Source organism: Dromaius novaehollandiae, chromosome 2 (genome assembly GCF_036370855.1).
Source record: "Dromaius novaehollandiae isolate bDroNov1 chromosome 2, bDroNov1.hap1, whole genome shotgun sequence".
NCBI lineage: Eukaryota > Metazoa > Chordata > Aves > Casuariiformes > Dromaiidae > Dromaius > Dromaius novaehollandiae.
In genome coordinates, this window is record NC_088099.1 from 50,513,174 (window position 1) to 50,534,696 (window position 21,523).

The window sequence follows — 21,523 nt, forward strand, 5'->3', positions numbered from 1 at the left end:
AGCAAGATAAACTGTCAAGCCTCTTTTAAAAAAGCGCATAATACATGGATTCTGCACGCTACAGCTTTCAAGGAACATTAAAAAGAACTGCTGACTGGTACTCAAAGTGCATCTTCAGACCTATACTGTAAGACTGAGGAAAGTAAATTCTAGATAGCAGTACAGCAGATAAGGTCCTGTACAAAGTATATACACAGGGTATTGCACTGCAGTAAGGACACTGCCTAAATGATCTCTGCTTACTGGCAAGTTTGTAAATATGTCTCCATCTTTAGGGTAACAGCATACTGATAATCAGGATGGCAGAACAGGACAAAATGCAGAGCTCTGATGTTCTGTAATCATTTCTTGCTTCTCAAATATTTAAAGTTTAAGCTTCAACAGCTCTTCACAATTTTAATAATTTTTATAACAACATTTGATGCATTTAGAAGCTTAAATGCCAACCCCTGAAGGAAATTTAGTTAGAACAAAGGACTTTTAAATGGAGGGTAGAGGGAGGAAGAAAGGTTCAAGCAGAATGACTGTGGAGAAATGACTAGTTTAAGTAGTAAAAATTAATGGAATGCCATCTGAAATGAAGACTGACTCAGTAACACATGAGACTTGCTCATCATTCACTAATCTGCAATTCAAAAACCCACCAGCAGTACTCAGTTAATACTACCAGTGAAATAGGAGAATATACCACTTGTTTTCCCTCTTAGACAGGAAAAAAAAGTTTTACTTGAGAATGTTACTTTTTTGGCATTTGATAAAATGAAGACCACTAAGTGCTATATATCCCAAAGGATTAATCATTTTAATACCTATGGATCAGGCCCTAGGTAAACTTGTGGTACAATGATTTTATTCTGCTAATGTGCAAGACTAGCATTAGACTTTAATTCCATGGATTTGAATTCATCTGTGCTGACAGTTCACATTCTGCAATAGACTTTCCCCCCATCCTCCTGAACACGATACCTTAATATACTCTTTTCTGGAATACCCTTTCTCTGGAACAGTAAGATCAATAACATAGGAAGAATCAATGGAGACTGCAAGACAAAGAACAGACATTCGATTCTTATGGGTAGAATTCTTAGTTTAGACCAGCGAGAGTAAGAAATTGATGTATGAATGCTTTGTAATGCTCCCCTAATCACTGTTAGTGCCATAAAAGACTGTATCTGAATTCAGAAATGTAGAAGAGATTCAGATAAGATCTCTACAAGTTGATCATTACTGTTTTGAAAGGCAAGTCTCTGAACCTAAGTAGGGGCACTGCTAGCAGAAATACAGTCTTGCCTATTCTTGATGTCTACCTAGGTCACCATCAATTCCTTTTCTTTGAACAGGCTATTAAAAGCCTCAGCAGTAAAGAAATGTCTCTTTCTTCCTGTGAGAATGTGTGCTCTTGCAAGAAGTCTTTTAACATTTTCCACTACATTTTCCATTACGTTTTCCTAGCTCAGCATCTTCTGGATTTAGAGACAGTTTCAATGTCTGTCTCACATGGAAGATAGGAACTCCATGTTTCAGCAAATGGAGTCATTTTGTTCTGTAAGAGGATGTAGTCTAGTGAACAGATATCAGATGTCTACAGCTAACAAAAACTAGATGGAAAGCTTGGTAGAACAAACCTATTATAACTTTAGATAATACTGAATGAATAGTCTGACAGAAGAGTACGCTAAATTAACTTTTTGTTGTTATATCCAAACCCCATAACAAAACTTTCAGAATAACCATTAATCACAGTAAAACTTTTTACACCAAATTATTCCCATAATATTGAATTAGAGGCTGCAATGACATATGTACAAGAAACCTGTTAGTGCAGAGCCTGCTCCCTTTCTTACTTCCGCAGCTAACACTTAGAGCTAATTAAAGCAGTCTGCTTGCCAACATGAAACACAGTCATAGCAGAAGCCAACTTACGATCTTTCCCTTTCATTCAGTGACAGAAAGGATACAAAATCCTATGCACTCCCTTCAAGTGTTTTGGGAACACCATATGAGACCTAGATGTTTAGCATGTTCTTAGCAATAGTAGCTTTAAGGCCTTCAGCTTAGTTTAATCTTGCTATGTTTAGCACTAATATTTCAGTCACTGCAGTTCAGTTTAGAGGGAAGAGCCAGTTACTTAAAAACAATTAATGTCTTATCATGCTATTAAGATACACCTACACAAAAGATTTTAAAGCTCTAGTCTTACAGCTACAGCAGAAGATCACATCAAGCTCATGTACTTTTAATTAGCTAATACTTCATCACATAGACTTGACAGTTTGTTCAATGAGCAGTGAGCTACACTTGCCACAAAACATTTTGGATAATCTTTAGTAAGGCTGCTGTCCTAGTTTAAAACATGAGCTAAAGCATTTCAGATACCTCAGAAAATATAGGAATAAACTTTTATTTTTAAGCAGCAACACACAGTTTTAATACAACCCACACAGTTAAGTCAGGCGAAGAGCAGTAAACTGAACAATCAGCACTAAAACATTTCCATTGGAAATGCGTTAAAGTTCACAGTGTCTTCATTACCACCTTACTGCAGTTTTCTTATGTGTTTCTAGTCTACATACCACATGTTTCATGCAATCATGCAAATCTGAATCAAATTTTAAATGTTCAGGTAATAGGGAAGTCCATTCACTGCAAAGATTCATCTTCCACAAAAGAGCCAGCTTAGCTAAGTACAAATACTGCAGGATTCTTCATGAGAGTGTAAGTATTTTAGAAACCATGAACTTTCAGTTGTTCTTCCTTGACAATGCCAATCTAAAGGAAAAAAGCAACACAATTCAGTAAAGCTTGTAAGCTGATATCAAGTTACCAGAATCTTATGCTTTGATTAAAGAAATTTTAATATTGTAGTTATGGAATAAAGCAGTTTTCTAGTTTCCAAAATGCATTTGGGTCAAATAAAAGAATTCACTACACAACAAGGAAAATTCTTTCAGACATCTGACCTGTTACTTAGTCCTAGCACCTATTCTTTGATGATTTAAAACCTCAGTATCATGACTTACAGCAGTAAGCTAGTAGGTACTTTTGATAAAAGCCTCTTTCCTCTACAGTACTTTCAGTCTCAAAGTTATGATTTGCATCAATCACTTCATTTTACAGATGAAAAGCCTAACTTGCACTGCCAGAGAACAAATGATATGTTCCAGTAGGGCAAATACATTCCAAACCATTTTGATTCTTACTGCAGACTTACTCTCATTTAACAGTGCTGCAAGAGCCATTTTGCTTTTTGGCTGAAAATATAAAGAAATTATAGTAGACATCTTTAACAGATTAATTAACATCAGTGTCACCTGTCAATCTTTACTGCTTTCAGAGAGGTTTAGAATACTTCAAGGTATTTATCTGCAGTGCCTCACCTCCAAGAGGAATTGGCAGATGTTCTTCCTCTGGTCACCTTGAAGCTGGATAACTTCACCGTATTCAGGATGTTCAATCACAGTACCATTACAAGCAAATTTCTAGAGAAACATTCATATTGTAAGATATCTAATGTATGATTTTACTTAGTAAGCCTTTTCAGCAGAATTTTGTCACAGAAGCTGCTTATTAAAATTCTAAAACCAAGAAAGGCAAGGCTAGATCTATTCTATGCTAGTTTTGAGAGCAAATGGAACATATTTGGGGATGTGTAAAAACAAACTGATCTGCTGATAGTAAATCCAGTTGGGGCAAGATCAGCTACCATGCAGAAGTGACTGGCCAATACTCGATACAAGAATGGACAACAAAATCGTAAGATACAACAATTCAACAACACACTATTTTAAAATAGGAAGTAAATATGCTTTTATCTTGGCAGAACTCAAGATCTTTATTTCAACAGCAATCCAACTATAAGAGAACCAAAACACAGAAGAAATTCTACTTAAAGTTGATCTTATTCTTCACATCAATAATGCCAGACACCCATGAGATTTAAATGGAACACTTGGAATATATTTTTATTTACTGGCTCATTACAGGAAAGAAACATTTAGCCTTCTGGCAAAAATCACTGTCACTTGCACACTGACGAGTTTTGAGAAAAACAGGGAAGGGGGTCAACCTGAATATGAAAGTGATGGGCACTGGCAAGAAAGAAAAAAATATTTCTCCTCTTAAATTTAATAGGTATCATACTCCCTTATGTAGTATCTTTACTCTTAAATCAAAGTAACAACTTCACCTTTTTGAAGGCTTTCACAAGTTTCTTTTTGTCATAATCATCTGCAATTCCCTGAACAGTTGTTAGTGTCTTTCTTCCGTTTCGTTGCTGGATCCTTATATGAATGTAATCCTCAGTCCCCGCTGGGAGTAAGTCGTCACCCTTAGTTGCATCAGCAAAGGGGTCTGCAAGATGAAAAAAGTTGTATGTAATTCTCATAAAATATCCAAACTCAAAAACTAGCAGATAAGTTTCTCACTTCACTAAGGGCTTTAGGGGATAATCTTGCCATTTTTTTCCTGTTAAAAAAAAAACTGTTAAGATTACTTTTTTCTTCATTTGTATTAAGTCTAGCTAGCCTACTAATTCAGCCTATTAAGTATCTAGTTTCTTTAATAACTTATTGGAAATTCTGCTACAGTATTAATTTAAGCCTTCACTTTTTCTTACAAACCATAAATCCTGAAGCCCTGCACCTGAAAAAGTACTGTTTCCTAGACTAAAGTTATGCTCATTTCCAGCAGTGAGAATATTAAGTGCACATACGCTTGTAGCCCATCGTATGCATTTTAAGCAAAGTAAGGTTGGTATGGGGAGGGTATCTTTTATCAGATGAACTGATAACTACAGAAAAATAAAAAGGTCTTTCATATGCACTGCCTTATAGGTCCAAAACAGGAGTCTTGCACCATGATGACTACTGCACTATCAGCATTTAAGTTGTGGATGTATTCTTGGCTACTAAAGTAAACAAGACACAGCAACAGACACCAAGAGATGACAGAAGTTCTGTGTCAATCATCATCACTCTGCTAGGAGGTAGTTTCAGACAAGAATCATTATAATTCATTTATGCTTTGTCTACACAAAGTCCATTCTCTAATTCTTCCAAGCTTCAATTTTTCTAAAAGAGGTGTAACATGTAGACATTTACAAAGAAAGCATGGGTTTCCAGGTTATACTACTTATTTTCTATTCTCCACAAAAACACATTTAATTACGTATTTTATTTGGTAGGCCTACAAGCTTCCTGAACAGTAACTCCTTCAAATAAATCTTAAAGCATTAAGTGCTTTAAGTCAAGATTTTTATTTTTAACCTATCACTATTAATTCTGGATACTAATCAGCACGATATTAAAGAGACTGATTTTCAGAAAGAGTAAGTTCACCATTTTAAATGTATGCAATTTAAGATGTTCCAAATTTCCATCCAAAACTCAAATCTAAAAGCACAGATCAAGTTTTGACATCCACTTGAAACAAGTGCTGCAAAAAAAAATATAAAACTTGAGCAGGAATAGGAACAGAAGTAGTTCAGCAGACAGACTGCCCTAATAGAATCAAGAAATAGAAAAGCATGAAGGCATTAAGCAGCAAGAGGGTGCAAACACCACAAGAAAGAAAAGCAGCCTAGTTGGGGCAGATCAGCTCCACTTCTAGTGGGCATTTGTTAAAACATCCCAAATTTCACAGCTTGTAAGACAAACACTGATGGAAAATTTCACTCAAGGAAAGGATTAAAGGAAAAGCGGACTTGCACTTGACAGAGTTTAGGATTCTAGGTTGAGGTAAAGCTAGTGCATTAGGTGTCAATGTTGGATTACTTTAAACAAATCCTTTGGGTAGCACATTGCTAAGCATGGGACAAGTTCTCAAATCATAGTTACTACAACTTTCCCATACTGCTTATAGGTGCAGAAGATCAGAGTCAAAGCTGAGATCAAAAGCTTGGAAACATTATCCTTAAGAGTTACTTGCTCACTTCTGTTGCCTATAGATCAAGAAACATGGAGAACCACGGCCCAGTATGGTACAACTTCCTTGCTAATACAAGGCAAATGACCTACTAGCTATGTAGCTCAATCTGTAGAAATACTATCATTTGTAGGGCATAAATCAGGTTTTGGAGCAGTGGCTAATGATATAGATGAGGCAGTTTTGCAGCAGATCAACAAGCAAAGAGATTATTTACTGGGAATGGGGTAGTGAGGTGATTATTACTGTCCCTGACAGAGCAATATCAATCCTAGACCCCCTCACACACCAGAGGCTGCAACTGTGGGGCTGCAGAGTTGACAGAAAAGCCCAGCCTGGGGCCCTAACAGAGATTCAGGTGAAGGCTGCAGGCTGGAGGGGTCACAGTACTACACAGGGCAGCAGCTCCTACCAGAGGGGGAACTGAGAGGGAGATTATCCTCATATCAGATTTCCCTCTGCTGTATACACAACACACGTCCCCAGGCTGACAGCACAGGGTGAGCGATCAGGAGGACAAGGACGAGCTGACGGGGATCTCTTTACAGAAAAGCACAGGCAGGGCACGGGCTGGGAACATATCCCCCAATAACTGTTTCAGGGTCACCAGGGCAGGGAGGGGGTCCCCCAAAAAGGAGAGGGAAGGGCGAGTCGCGGGGAAGAAAAGGGGCAAGCAACAAGCCGGGACGGGCTTGGCGGGGGTTGACTCGCAGGAGGAGGGCGGCGGGGCGCCTCTTACCGAAGGACTGGAGGTTCTGGATAGATGACATGCGATTCTGCGGCGAGAGGCTGGAGCAGCGGGGAAAAGGCCGCGGATGGGTCCGCCCGGGTCACGTCTGCGGCGCTGCAATGCCAGTGCAGGGGGAGGGGAGGGCGGAGACACAGTGAGGGGAGGGATAACAAAAGCAGAGGGGGAAGGAGCTGAAAGGGAGAGAAAGAGAGAAGTAAAAGGAGAAGAAAGCTCAAAGGTGGAGAAAGGAGGAAGGAGAAGAAAAAAAAAAAAAGCGGTCAGATCCCCGCCCCCACCAGGCGCCCCCGCCCCGCAGCACACCGCCCCGCACTACCGCTAACGGGCAGCCGCCGCTGTCTCTCCTCGTAAAATGGCCGTTCGCCCGTGCCGTGCCAGGCACGTGATGGCCACCGCCGCCCCAGTGCTGCATCATGGGAAAGAGAGTCTCTTCCCGTCCCACGGCCATAGAGCACGCAGCGCCGCGCCGGCACGCGGGACTACAGAGCCCAGAGTGCACCGCGCCGCGCCCGCCCTCCCCCCGCCCTCCCCGGCAGCTGCTGCCCGCCGCCCGCGGCCGGCGTTGAGGCGGTTGGGTGCGGGTGGCGTCGGGGTGCTGCGGTTCGTTGTGTGTGGTCACAAATCCCCGCTTTCCCTGGGGAAGCATCAGGCGACTGGAAATTACTTACTCAGAAGCCTAGTTCCCCGCAGAAGCAGCCCCGAAGGCAGTGCGGGCACAGAGCTCGGGCCGGTGCCTCTGGAGGCCGCCCAGGCAGCGCGGCTGCCGGCCGGGTCGCTCCGCCGGCCCTGGAGAGGGCCCTGGAGAGGGCCCAGGCCTCGGCGAGGGCGGCCCGTCCGGTCCCCTCCCCGCTCATGTGCCTTCCCGCTGGCTGGTGCCCTTTCCTGGGCCTCCTGGGCCTTTCCAGTGCAGCTCCTGCCAACTGCTGCGCTGGCTTCCCAAGCTGATCTGAAATTGGGAGAGTGCATGTGCTTGCCCTTAGTCGTCCTCTTCCTTTCCCTTCTCTCCCCAGTTCAAACAAGCTGGGGGGAAAAAAAAAAAGGGCTTCCCTTACACCTGCCTCGCTGGACAAGATCCTGCTCAAAGCACAAGAATAAACTGGGGGGGAGGACAATCTGCAACATGCAAACCATCAGCGCCTCCCCATTTACAGGTAATTTTTCACTCACTGCCTTCCCTGCTAGACCTGCTAGCGTGGCAGAGCCGCCATGCTTTGGATGCTGGGGTATCCGCTGCGGCAGGCAGGCGGCGCACGGCAGGCACCTCTCTGGGAAGGGGCAGCCTCACCAGCGGTGACTGTCTGACTGACCATGGTGGAGAGGATGTGCACCCCTTTCATTTGGTACAATCTGTGGATCCTCATAAAATGGGAAGTCAAAAAATTTTGTTCATCATCATCTTCAAAAAAATCCTACAGTTCCCAGAAGCACATAGGAGGGAAGGGGATGTAAACAACCACCTTTTTACTTTGCTGTCAATCATTTTTCCACTGTTTGGAGTGGGGAGTGGACCACATTCCCCTGGAGTACTGAGGGGCTGTGGTGGGTGGCAATTTCACACTCCTTGTCACTGCCACCCAGTCCAAAGTATTTAGGCACTGTATAGGCAAAGCCAGCTGGACAGGTCTGGATGTCTGTGTGCAGCATACTGCCAGCTGCAAAGCAGCACACACCTGGATGAATTCCCTTATTCAATCAATAGCGTATGTCTATCACTGGAAACTCACAATCCTAAACTTCTGCTAACTACTTACACGTATGGAGAGCGTCAGTGTTGTTGGGGCTGCAAGGGTAAAGGTTTGCATTTAAACCTCCACCCTTAAAAAGATGTGTTTGTGCTGTAAAGCTTGCCAGTCCTCAGGAGGTGATTCATGGCTTTGCAGATATACAATAAGCTAGTTGCATTGGCACAACTGCCAGAGCATATATTTCCATTTTTTGGCTTTTATACTAAGCTTCAGCCTGCTTTAATCAAAGGGATATTTCTCCACTGTGCTCCAATGCCTGGATCAGCACTGCAGCAGGTTTATGAATGTCAGTGTGAATTGGTCTAAGAAAGTTCCTGCTCTTGGCAGCTTTTTGCAAGGAGGTTTTCATTTTCCCTTGGGGAAAACAGGGCAATTTGCCAAGGTACAAACCCTCCGCTTACCCTGTGCTACCATTGCTAATGATGCCTTTCCCTGCAGTGTGGATTGAATAGAGGAGTTGGCTAACTCTTTGCAGCTAGGCAGCTGCAAAGTGACAGAAAAGGCACTACTGGGAAAGTAGTGGAAGGATGGGGAGGCACTACTTACAAAGCTTGGGACAAACAGCTGCTTCAGTCACAGGGCATGCAACGATTTGGTCAATGTCTGTGGACTAAGGGCTCAGAGTGAGATACTGAGAGACCTTTTGGACAGTAACCCACCCGTAGCGTCATGTCCACCACGATGCCTTGAGCACCTCTTTCAGAGAACTTAACATTACTATTCAGTGTGGGGAGTTTGGGGCTCTGATGCATTTTTGCAAACTTTTCATCTCTCTGTAAATTTGTTGTTGTATCTTTTCCTCTCCCATTATCATCCCATGAAACTTTTTTTCTCTGCAATAAAGCAGATCTGTCACTCTTTTTTTTCCCCACAGCCACTAGTTTCTGTTACCTTGGCTGGGCCAGTACCACTGTCTGTGTGGGGTATTGTGATGAACTAGATCAGCAAACTGATTGTGTTAAAAAATAAAGGTTAAAAATCTCAGCTCCACTTCACTTATGTAAGGATAAAACAATCCTTCTGACACAAGCAAAGGGCTCAGTGGGAGGCTGGGGACTGGCCTGACCAAGGATAAGAGGACCTTGGGTCTCTTATCACAAAAACAAAGTCTGAGCTCATAGGTATAGGTATGTTCTCTGCTCACAGTGTCAGTCCTTGTGCTTTTTTTGAACCTTAGTACATCGTAAATGGTTTTGTACCTCTAGTTCTCACTGTGGTGTGAATCCGGGTCTACAGGCTTATTGTGCAGCTGTGGGATTTACTGTACAGTTTACAAACAAAAGAGGTTTGGTGTGTGGGAGACAACAAAGCTCCTTTATAAGTCAAGAAGATGTGACTTTGTTGTCTTTAAAATAAAATCAGAGCAAACAGTTCTTAAGTGCAAACCTTGACAACTGCAGAGGGAATGGAAACAAATCCTAATTGCACATCTTGGCATCCAATGCATAGCAATTAAAGTGAAGACTGTGGCAAGCATGCTTACTGTTTGCTAGGCAGCTTGGCTCGATGTCCACATCCATGGGAGTGGGATCTCTGAGACTGTGTCAATGTGAAGAGCTTTCTCTCAGCTGTCCTGGAGGGAGTTGCAGGTCTCGACATCCTTGTGTCTGTCGCTTAGGGCCGGCACAGTCTGTGTCAGCATCTTGCACCAAAACCTGGTAACTGGGTAGGCACAGGTGGCATCCTGCTGGAGGCAGGCTTCTCATGTTTTTTGCTCCTTTGAGGACTGTAAGTCCTTGTCCTGAGTCCTTCTCAGTGGTCATGGGCAGCCACTGCCGGGGCAATAGACCCAGGCAAGCCCTCGTCATGAGGGCTTCCTGCTGCACTGCCTGCCTGCAGAAGGGTCAAGCAGGCTTGGCATAGCTATAGCAGACAAAATAGGGAGGAGCAGGTAAAATACGCTTAAAAGCTGAGTGGTGGCAAGAGGTGTTGTCACTTGGGTACTAAGTTTCACCTTATGCCTAATCATTCTAGAGCCAAGGTTGGGGTTATCCTCATTCACTAACATCTGTTGGATTTCATTGTTAAAGCCCTGGATTGGGAATGATAATCTTGCCATTCCACAGCTGATGTATAACCTGGCAGTTATTGTGCAGGAAAAGAAGAGCATCATGTCTAATTACCTTGATCATGGCCTCAAGCTATTTAAGTGTAATAGTTGGAAGACCTGATTATGAATAGCAATTAGGGATCCCTGTGCTTGTCTTTTACTGTACCTCAGCTCATCTGTCATGCTGTATGTGAATCATTAAATGCAATTTGTGACTTGTTCAGGTGCAGGGATTAAATCTAGGGATTCATTATTGTGCAGGTGAAAAATATGACATCCTGGAGCCATAAAATACACTTTTGTGCAAAGCACCTGTATAATTCACAATCCACCTTTGCGAGTCTACTCTGAAGTACTTCAGCTGCCCTGTAGGAACAACGAGTAACCTGGACAGGTAGCAGAAATCTTATTCTTTCCAGAGAATCACTGCCTCAGAAATTTATGCTAGGAATACCAAGAGAAAGCTTTATGACAGGAGAGAACGAGCCACTCACATGGTAGGAGCTAAAGCCTTGCTTTAATTTAGGGCTCTATATGACATCTGTTCTTGCATGTCTACACACACATGCATGCCCTTGCCTTCAGCTTCTTCCAATCTTTTTAATACATACTGCAGCAATTATTTCCATGTGCAGCACCCTGATGTTGCAAGTTTTATTGCTTAGAAACCTTTGCAAAGCCAAAAGGTCTGTTTATTTAGTTAAGGACTGCTCATGTAGGCAGATCCCCTGGACCTGGTCTTGCTTTCTGCCGTAAGAGAACATGGCAGGCGCTTGTGCTGAACTGTCTGCTCTAACTGCCTGGAAACCTAGACAACTAGTGCTTGAAGCATGTGGTGTTCAGCGAGTTTCAGTTGCCTGACAAAGTGATTGTGCATGAAATCTCATCTATTCCATGAGCACATGCAAATGGCAAATAGCAACAGGAATTTCCATCCTGCATTCCAACAATACAATGACTATAAGTACAAATTCAGCTCCGCTCCAGTACCAGAAAAGTGCCTTTGCTGGCCTAATATTAGCAAACTTGAAAATAATGTCTCAGTGCTGGAATACCATGCTGAGTGCTGAGTGCTTGCAAGAGAGGGAAAGTATTTCCTTCCTCATTTTCTTCTTGAAATGTAATATCTTCCCTGCTTCTGCTGTGTGATCGTACCTACAATATCCAGCTGCATTTGGAAGCTACACATACCTAAATGCTGAGTGGAAGGCTGTCCTGTGGGCTTTCTGGCTGGGAGAATGAGTAGTGAAAATTTCAGAAGAAAAACTCTATCTGCACTATCAGCAGAATAGTTTTGACAATGCCTATAACCATGCCAAACTTGACTCATACTTGTTTTCCATCCAGGCGCTCCCTCTGTTGCAAAGCCTCTAGTGTGCTGGGAAAGGGCTGAGCTGGGGAAGAGTTGCTGCTGCCCATGCCTGAGCTGCCCAGCTGCTGATGAGTTGTTCCAGCAAGCATGTGCTTACTGGAGGAACTGGGCAGATCTGGAAGAGTGCTGGTGGTAAAAACCTAGATACCTAGTCTAACTTTGCAGAAGTCTGGATTACATACAGTTTGGTTTAGCTTCAGACACACTTTAAGATTTCAAGATAACTAAGTTTTCACTTGAAAACGGGGTGTGTGTGTGTGGGGGGGTGTTCATTTAGTGCCCTACAGTGAAGTACAGACCAAGAAGATAATTTCTGTTTTAACCACTAGATGGGCCTGTTTCTCAGAGAAAAACATGCTCCAAAATAAAGCCAGTGCTGTTTTTTTTTTCCTCTGGACTTGAATAATGTTAGTGGAGAATGGCTTTAATATAAAGGCACAGGTAATTACAGTCACGTGTAGTTGCTTGATTGACATGGTTTCCGGAATAGACTAAATGGAACTTTCTCATGAATCCTGCAAACTCAGTTAGTGCAACTGGGCCTCTTATCGATTATTGATAAAATATTTCCTAGTTGATGTCAGTTAAGAATGACTGTTTCCGGCTCCAGACAACACGAATGTCAGTGTTACCCATCCCTCTCATTCAAAAACAGGCAAAATCAGAATGGCAGTGTCTTATTTCTTCATTTCACACATAGACATCATGCTCTACATCAGTGCAGAAGGCTGGGCAGATTCACAGCTGGTGCACAGCATGGCATTTGTGAACTGTTCACATGCTAGTGTGTGAAACACTGAGAGTGGTGGGCTGGGAAAAAAATGCTTCTGTTTCTCCATCCAACTGCATTAAATGCCTCAGCTTTGATAGTTTTCACCTTCAAATTGTGGTTGGCTCCTTCCAACAAAAGAAATACAGAAAAAAAATGTTTCTGATTACTTACTGGAGTAGACCAGATTGTAGACTGTGGCATCAAAACTGTAGTTCCCTATTGTCTCTGCCACTCTGTTCCTCTATAGTAGACTCCCCAGACCTCAGCCTCTGAGGTCAGTCCAACCTCCAAGAGATACCTTCAGCTCCCCATTTCAACCATTCATCCTGCTCACCTGCCCAGGGACCTGCTCTCTCCTTAGCCTTTGGGAAACTGCTCTCCTTCCTGCAGCGCTTCACATCTGTGTTACTGTAGCCTTTCAAAGAATTTGCATCCCACAGTGTTTCCTTAGTCAGCCATTTCCTCTACTCCCACCGAGACACTTTGGCTAGCAGTGGGCTCAGCCCTGCTCCTGCTTCCATGAACCTATGCAGGCATTTTAAATGCAGGAGTTCTTGGTCATGTGTGGAGCAGGGATGTGACGGAGGACTGAGTTCTTGCTGTGGGAAGGGAGAGGGAAGGGAACAGGCCATCCCAGATGATCCAGGATCCCTGACAGCTCTCTCCCCTGTTCCTCGTAAGTCCAAACAGCTTTCACTTTTCTGTGCTGTGTGCGCTGCCTTGGTTTCCTCAGCCAAAGCATAAGGCTTGCTATGAATGCGATAACAAAATAAAATAAAATCGTGACTGCCTGAAAAGACCCTGAGAAGCCAGGGTGATTTATGTGAAGATTTCGAGTGCTATACATAGCACTTTGATAGCTCAATCATGGTCTAGCAGGAAGAAATGACACCTCACAGTAAATGAGAATGGAGTAAAATAGTACTTTGGTAAGAGAAATGCCTTATGAGGCTCATTTAAATAGACTGTCACATAGTTTAGTAGTGCTCATTGCTTAGACCTTTTTATAGTAGCCTTTCATTAAGACAGAAAGACTGAAAGTGAAAAAGAAAAAAAATAAGTACTTGAAACTGGTAAGTGGTGTGTCGGAACAAGCATATGGGCCTCCTTCTTCTTGCAGCAGGGGAGAGCTGGGGATGTCCTTGGCATAGGATTTTCTGGATGCTGAGAGTTTACACGAATTCAAGAAGCAACCATGGAAGAAAAAGTAGTCCATTAAGTCCAAAGACACATTTGGCTCAGGAATTCTGTGAACCACAAATCTCAGGGGCCTGCAGGAGTCGAATGCTGCCCTGTTTTTAGACTCTTCCCTAGATGTTCTCCACTGGCCACTGTCTTGAAGACAAGACACTGCAGTAGATGGACTTTTGGTCTGAATGAAGGCAGCTGGTTGTATTAGAGCATTAAATACTGGCTCCACTCATGATTATTTATTTTTGTTTGGCATGTTGCTTTGCAGGCAGCACTTACCAATGAACAAACCATATTAACATGAAGACATTGCACAGCTTTATTTTACATGGTAATTTTCATGTAGGTGGTAATCAGTGAAAATTATCCATGCTAATGAAAGGCTCACATTGCAGTGGCAGCAAAACTAGCATGAGTAAATAGGATGAGATTGGCTTTTACTTCTCTTTTAAGATGAGAGGATCACTTGACAAATCAGCCAGACAAGAAAGGGCCCTGCATATCTTGGGGAGAAAAAAGCCCTCACTCCAGCAATTGCATGCTAGAGATCAAGAAAGGATACCTACATTAGCTGGTCAAAATAAACATGGAGAGTAGTTGGGGGGGGAAAAATCTATGCTGCAAAGCCACAAAGGGTTTTACTTACTAAGAAGCCATCCTTTGCATGTGTATACATGCAATTAACGCAATGGAAGCACAGCCCCAGGCTGGCTCTTGGATGTGGATCAATTTTTAAGTAGGGAGTGCTCGTGGGGTTCAAAGGGAATATGCTAAAAGGAGGTTGCTGAAGAAAGCATGTATATACATTATTGATTGTGTCAGCTTTAGAGAGGCCTTTTGTGCTACCATGGACCTGAAGTGCTCTTAATATTTTGCCATTGTAATCTTAAGCAGGCTGAGTAAACTCTTGAGAACTTGGATGAGGAAGACACTTCGCTCTTACTGCATGGAAGCTGGAGAATGGAAGAACATTTTTCAGGCTTCTTCACCATTTGTGTTCATGTCTATGTCTGTGGAGGAACATACTACACACAAAGTAGAAATTTCTCTTAACCCCTATAACTAGTGATCTCCTTGCCCAGATGTTGGGAGGTCATCTACTTGGACGTGTGGATTGAGTAAGGGCATGGCAAGGCAAAATTTCAATCATGCTTCCTTGTACAGGCACCACGCAAATTGCCCCTTGGAAAAAAAAACCTGCTCATTTCTCTTGGGAGGTGGTTCCAGTGAAAAAGTGTCATTTTCACTGTGAAGGTTTTTTTCAACTAGAAGCATCTTTATTGGAAAACTGAGCAACAGATTTGCTGCAGAAATTCCACTTTGCTCTAGCAGAATTGCAGTATTCCTGTTCAGTCTCAGCTTATGGAGTCATGTCTTGGGGTCGAGTCACCTAAGTGCAGGTTTAAAAACCGTTTCTTCAGGCAGTCAGTCTCAGCAGGCACAGAGCACAACTCGGTGTCTGCACAGATCTCTGCAGCAGCACTGGTGGTCACCGGGCAGCCCGATAAAGAGTTGCATTTCTGCCACACCGCAGGATTGCAGTGAAACACCTGCCAGTTTGATTGCTGCCTCTCTGCAAAACATCCTGGTAAACATGCTCTTAGCTATTACAGCAGTGAGATCTGTAACAGCAAGGCTGGGATGGCACATTAGTCAGGAAACAGAGTTAAAAACAGCCTTGCTGAAGAGATGGCCGTCCTAGAAACAGGACTGTTTGAGGTATTGGCCTCATGCAGATAAAACTTTTCTCTGCCACAAAACTTCTAGGCATGCACTTCAATGTGCTGCTCACTCAGAAATGATTTGATAAGTTGCTATGGTGCTTAGCTGTGTTATGGCTTAAAACTTACGGCCTCACTTCAGCTGTACAAACCTCACACTTGATTAAGCGAGGATGCAAGTGCCGAATCGGGGCAGTGGCACACACGAACATCTCTGGTGACCTCCCTGGAGAGCCTGCTCCGCTCCTGGCTTCTCGCAAAGAGAAATACCCAGTGAGCAGTGTGGGACAGCAGGTTCCTCCTCTGATGAGGGGGACACAGGGCAAACGGGGGGTTGCTCAGTGCCCTCCCATCCTCTCTCATGCCGACAACGCAGCCTAGGGGCTCAGGGAGCCCACGGCTGGCTTGAACATCCATGTGCAGCATGGGCATGTTGTGGGTTGGGGCGCAGGCAGACAAGCACTGCCGTAACACAGGATCCCGAGCAAAACAGGGTGGTGGGATGCAGCCTGGCTGCTCCGGCTGTTGGCCCTCAGGGTTTCCCATCAAACATCTCATCTCTTTCTCTTGATGTCCCGTTGCTGGCACTGAGTGTCCCGTCTCTCTCCTCCCCCCCCACCCCGCCCCACTCCCTGCGGATATGCACTTTAGACAGAGCATCTCAGCTGGGCGATGTGGAGAGCCTGGCTCGCGTGCACGGGAGTGTCACAGCTGCTGCTGCTCCGGTCTGAGCCCCCGGGTGACAGGAATGGGGCAGCAGCCCCCTCCCCTCCAGTCTGGGGGGGGCTCAGTCAGGTGTCCTGCTGGAGCCCCCGTGCAATCCCTCAGTGCCACCTTCAGCTCTCGCACCCTGCCCTGATCAGTGTTTTTTTAATAAAGCTACAGGTCTCTTCTCCTCTCTTTTTTCCAATTTAAATTTTGCTCAGTAGCACTACTGACGTCCTCCTGGCCCACCTCTTGGCTCCCCCCCCCTTCAAGCCCACTTCCCTCGGCTATAAAAGGCGCTAGCCCCCAGCATCTGCCCTGGCTCTGCTGGGAGTAGCGGCTACCTGAGGAGCAGCCTCAGTGCAAATGGGTGAGTGACTCCCGCTAGCTGCTTCTGCGCTCAGCCTCACTCACTCTTGCTTTTTTTTCTTTCCCTTTCCCTTTCGGCTTTAGCTTTTTGCTTTTCTCCGTTAATGGACATAGCTGTGCTCCACTGCTTGTGCAGCCTTGGCGGCGAAGGCGAGGTGCCGAGGGATCGGAGCGAACCCCGCGGGCAGATTTGCACCACTGTAGCCGGCGCACGTGCAGGAGCTCGTGGCACGCGGCAGTGGTGCCTCTCGCGGCATGCAGCCCCTTACGAGCCTGGACCCGGGCCTGTGTTCACCCTGGAGCTGAGCTCTTGTGCAGGTTTCCAGCCAGGGCTCCCCTGCTGCAATTTAAAGGCTCTTTCCCATTTGGGACCAAGCGGAAAGGGGAAGGCAGTGGTGCCGGCTTCTTGCTGAGCTTCGGGAACAGGCTTGTTCCTGAAACTTTAAATTCTGTCAAGGTTTTTTGAAAGCAGTAAGCTTTTAAGGTTTTTGGTGATCATTTAATGGGAGAGTTGGAAACAGTGGTCAGGCAGAGTGACCGTCTGACTCCTGTTTTCTGAGTTTTCCCTTTGGACAAAGGCTGCGGGCTGCAGCCGGTCTGGGACCGAGGCGATCTCGGACCTCGCGACGAGGTGGAGCTGAAGTTAGAAGTGCTCAGCATCAGGCGGGGTCAACTTCGTGGCATTCACTGTGCCTCAGCTTCTCCCCACTCAAGCAGCAGTGGGACGGTTAGGAAGGAGGAGGAGGAAAAAGCCGGGAGGACAGGAGGTGCTGAGCCACCTGGCTATGAGGGATGGCTGGTTACTCACAGAGGTGCAGCGGGAGCCGTTTGCTTCACAGAAATCTCAGCCAGGTCAAGGGTCAGAACAAAAAAATTAATAAATAATGGCACTCTTCAAAGCGGCCTGAATCAGGCACAGGACCAGGAGGTGGAGACCGAGACACAGCACTGCTCAGGATAGAACTCGTGCTAAAAGCTTTTCCCACTGTTTCTATCAACAGCGAGCTCCAGGCAGGTTCTTCCTTTCTGTCACTCACTTCCCAGGGAAATAAGATACAAGCTGAGAACCTGACTGCAGCTGCGTACGCACAGGGGCGAGATTCCTCAGAACATTACCATTTTGTCTCTCTGAGTTTAAGGCTTTGCTAAACACAGAGTGACAAGAGATGCACACTAGTTTAAACTGAAGACTGAATTTATCCAATGCAGTTTTACATGCTGAGATCATTTAGGCCTGCTTGTCATGAGATAATTAAGGAGTTAGAAGAACTTAATTCACTGTTCCGTTAAAATTACCATTTAAAGTCACTTTCCTCTCAGCTGCCTGCTAAGTAACTGTCAGTGTGGAAAGAAAAAGAAAAAAACTTCACTGAATACCAGGCTTTGAGAGGTTTTTGACTTTGCATTTTGATGAAAGACATGAGCAGGTTCCCCGCGTGCGTTTGCTGCGCTGCCTGCACGGTGTGCTGGGGAGCGTCTTGAATCTAAAGCTCTTCGATCTGGCTCTGCCCGTACTGGAGGCTGGCTGAAGTTTTAGCAGTGCAGTGCCTAGGCAGCAAGGGGGGAGCATCCCCTCCTTACACAGGGAGACCCCTCTGCGCAGGCAGAGCCAAGAGCATCTCCTATAGCTCTGCAGCTGCACATCTGGCAGAAGCGATGCTTAAGCAACCATGGCTCCTACCCACTTCCACAGGCAGAGGCTCCAGGCTGTTGAACGCATTGCCAGACCTTGCGCACGCAGTGAGGTAGGCTGTCCTGGGGTTAAAGCTAGGAGGACTGATGAGAGGAAGGCTGGTCCAAGATGTCACAGAGACAGGAGGCATAGTGGGAACCAGTGTCCTGGATCCTTCAGCTCCTGGATCCTGCTTTCCAGAGCCGGCGCCCTCCTTTCTGCTCCCTGCAGTGTAGCTCTCCTTTTACAGCTCTTCTTTTGGGTGGGTTTTCTCATCAGGCCTCATCCAGAGCCATCTGCAGGATTGGGACATCTGTAAGTGGAAACCATACCTGGAAATTGTACTTTTGTGCACTGCCTGCAAAAGTGTGAGCTGCCATAGGAGGAACTTTCTCTTTCAGTAATCCTTTCTAATGCATTTAGTCGTAAAAAGATGTGTAAAATGCAGATGCTAAATATATTTTACAAGTGAAGAAAGGAAGACAGAGCTAAAACACACTTTGATGGCAAATGCAGATGACTACACAGAGTGCTCTGCAGTGTATGAACTCTGCATGCACAGATTAATCCCCACAACGTCTTTAGGGTGGGATCAGTGACTGAGTGACCCGCTCAGCACTGAACAGAAAGTCAGTGGCAACCACAGGGCCGGGACGCCTGCATCCTGCAGAGCCATGTCATGGGCTTTCACTGATGATGAGAATAAGCTTAAGCTGTGGACTTACCTCAGTAGGTGGTTCACTGCCTAGCCTTTGCCTTCACACAGATGTATGCAGGACATCCCCAGCACCAGTGTGTCACAGAATTTAGGCATGAAATGGCTTTGATATGAACATGCTCTTACAGCTGACACTTTCCTTTGCTGAGACCTTTAAATCATCTGTGCTTGCTTCTCTCCTCCCAGCCTTCCTCCACCACTGCACCATGTGGCCTGCGAGCTCGTGGACATTGTGTGCTCGGTGGTCGCCAAAGCACTTAAAGCTGGTCACCATCTACGTGCTGGTGCTCTTGGTGTTGCTCAGCTTTGCTTCAGGACAGAGCAGGCCATTTAAACATCAGATAGACAACAGAAGTAAGTATGAGCCTCCCCCACTACAACGTGGCAGACTCCCACGGGGAGACCTTGCAGGTTCCCACGCACCAAGGGGCTCCGGGGTCAGCTGGCAGGCAAACACCTGCAGCAAATCCCTGTGGATGTTTCTATGCTAAAAAGGTGGTGTGGGGTCATATTCTTCAACTTACACTTACAAGAGCTGTTTGTGCCATATGCAGACCTTGATCTCCATCTCGCAGCCTTCAATTAGCCAAAGGAGATACTGTCATTTTTGATAAATACATGAGAAGGTACTAAAGTACAAAAGGCCTGAGGTACTAAAGACACCTGAAGCAACTAATTTTAAGCTGTGTTCTGCAGACCTGTGGTGGTTCACAAAGTGCTTCTAAGGAGGTACAAAAAAGCAAGCACCAGTAGCTTGCATTCATTTTACAGAGATCTTCAGTTCAGACCATGAGTGGTCTGAAAGAAAAAATAGAAGTGGCTGAAAAACATCCATACTGGGAGAAACTGAGGCCAGCTAGATGTAGGACAATACTGTGTGTTCTGAACTAAAACTAACACACAATCCAAAAGGCTGTTCTGAAAAAATTTTTATCAGGAAATCTTGTCTTTCTCAAGGAGCAATGGCTGCTATTTGAATGTGGTATGGGAAAGATGTGGTTGTGGGGAGTAAGGTGCACGGGCTGTCCATGGCACATGTCTCCTCTGTCAAAGAGGACAAAAGAGCTGGAGAACCTCAGTTTTTAGGTATCAAAATGAAAGAAATGAAAGGGCTTGATTGTCAAGCAGGGCAGGGGAGTTAAGCACCGTGTGGAAACACCTACAAGATGCTTGCACAGTGCCCCACAAATTTTTGGAATGATATCTTACATTTATGGAGAAATTTACAGCCAAAGTCATTTTTTTTTTGTCTTTGGTAAAGCAGCAAATTGCACAGGGGAAAATCTTGCTGCCTTGCTTAGACTTTCGTATGACTTGAATGATGTATAATGTACTTCAATTGAAATCTATTCTTGTTCCTGGCATTCCACCTCCTTTGGGGGGTTTGGGCTTTTCTTAGGGTGTCAGCATCTCCAGCACTTCTGTAGATTCTCCCTGTCTTTTTGCATTAGCTATAGCTTAGTCTTTTAATACAAATATAATGCCTCTCCACACCTGCTCTAGAACTAAACTATGCCATAAGTCAAGTATAAGTGCACTTCAGATGCATTTTAAAAAAGTCATCCATATATAAAATAATTTTCTAACTAAAAAAAAAATTTAGCTAAAAAATTTAGCTTTTTAAGTTTCCCTCTCACACAGATACCCACTCTGCAATCCAGTGGATTTATTACCTTATAAAGGTAACATGTCTGGTGCATACAGTAGAAATGGAGGCTGGACAGGAGGAACTTCAGTTTTGCTCCCTGTACTGCCACTGCTCAAGCGTGCTGCGCCCTGGCAGGGTCTCTGGCTACATTAGAATTGCAGGTTGCGGCCCAGAGAGTTGAAAATTAATTTTGCATCTGAACCCTCTTTCTTTGGGCTCTGCACATGGCAAGCATCCCTCAAAGGCATCAAAAAGTTGTGTCTGGCTGCAGGCCTGCAGCCTTTCCCCTTGTTTTTTCTCCTGGGCTATGAATGACCCCTGTTGGACATCCTCAAAGTGTTCAGGAAATGCTGCCTATAAGTGCGGGAATAGATGCTTCACGGAGTGATTTGAATTTCAGGTCCTGAAATTGATCCTTTTTGGTATGTGGGACGTGGCGTTCGCCCCATCGGTCGGTTTGGGAAGAGGCAGCTGAGAAGCGGTCGTGGCAACTCAAGGCCTGTGAGCAGACGCCTGGATTTCATTCTGAATGCACTGTGGGAACAAAAAGTGTTGGATGACTGGTGATCCCTCCTCCCCGAGGCAGTGACCTAGCTCCTCTCTCTGAATTGCACCCTCCCCGGCACCTCACACCTCTAGTTCTGCTTTTGCCTAGCAATCCCGCGCTCCTTGTGCAAACGCCTTCAAAAAGAAACACATTCAGGGTAAAAGACAATGCATTGACACAAGCACTGAGTGCAACCATCCCTTATAAAAATGTTTTCTCCTCTCATCCCTCCCAATTCCTTCCCCAAGCCCTAATGATGCTGTGCACTGTAATGTTAGGTTTAGCCAAGAGCTAAACAGCTTTTGTGCTGGGATTTAAACTCTGCAGCATTAAGTGTATCATG

The 21,523-nt window shown here is 44.9% G+C and overlaps 1 protein-coding gene across 3 annotated transcripts; it reads right to left on the bottom strand.

Annotated features, from left to right (window-relative positions):
• Window positions 1-2,385: 2,385 nt before the first annotated feature.
• EIF1B (eukaryotic translation initiation factor 1B) lies at window positions 2,386-7,091 on the bottom strand. Of its 3 annotated transcripts, none has more exons than XM_064506441.1 (5): window positions 6,987-7,091; window positions 6,662-6,766; window positions 4,187-4,350; window positions 3,378-3,479; window positions 2,386-2,769 (listed from the first exon to the last, which is right to left on the bottom strand). In XM_064506441.1, exons 2-5 carry the CDS (start codon window positions 6,690-6,692, stop codon window positions 2,725-2,727), a joined length of 342 nt encoding a protein of 113 aa, XP_064362511.1. In that variant the 5' UTR covers window positions 6,693-6,766; window positions 6,987-7,091; the 3' UTR covers window positions 2,386-2,724. The 3 variants fall into 3 exon arrangements, with proteins under 3 accessions (XP_064362511.1, XP_025949827.1, XP_025949826.1); XM_026094042.2 differs by having other exon boundaries at window positions 6,662-6,843; window positions 6,987-7,077; XM_026094041.2 differs by lacking the exon at window positions 6,987-7,091 and having other exon boundaries at window positions 6,662-6,929.
• Between the last annotated feature and the right edge of the window lie 14,432 nt (window positions 7,092-21,523).

Excerpts from the sequence above, each read along its gene's own strand:
- EIF1B (XM_064506441.1), bottom strand. The coding sequence starts at position 6,692 with ATGTCATCTATCCAGAACCTCCAGTCCTTCG. Across the intron at positions 3,480-4,186 it reads TTGTGAAAGCCTTCAAAAAG|AAATTTGCTTGTAATGGTAC; the intron begins GTGAAGTTGTTA and ends ATGTTTCTCTAG. Across the intron at positions 2,770-3,377 it reads TCTGCCAATTCCTCTTGGAG|ATTGGCATTGTCAAGGAAGA; the intron begins GTGAGGCACTGC and ends TTTTTCCTTTAG.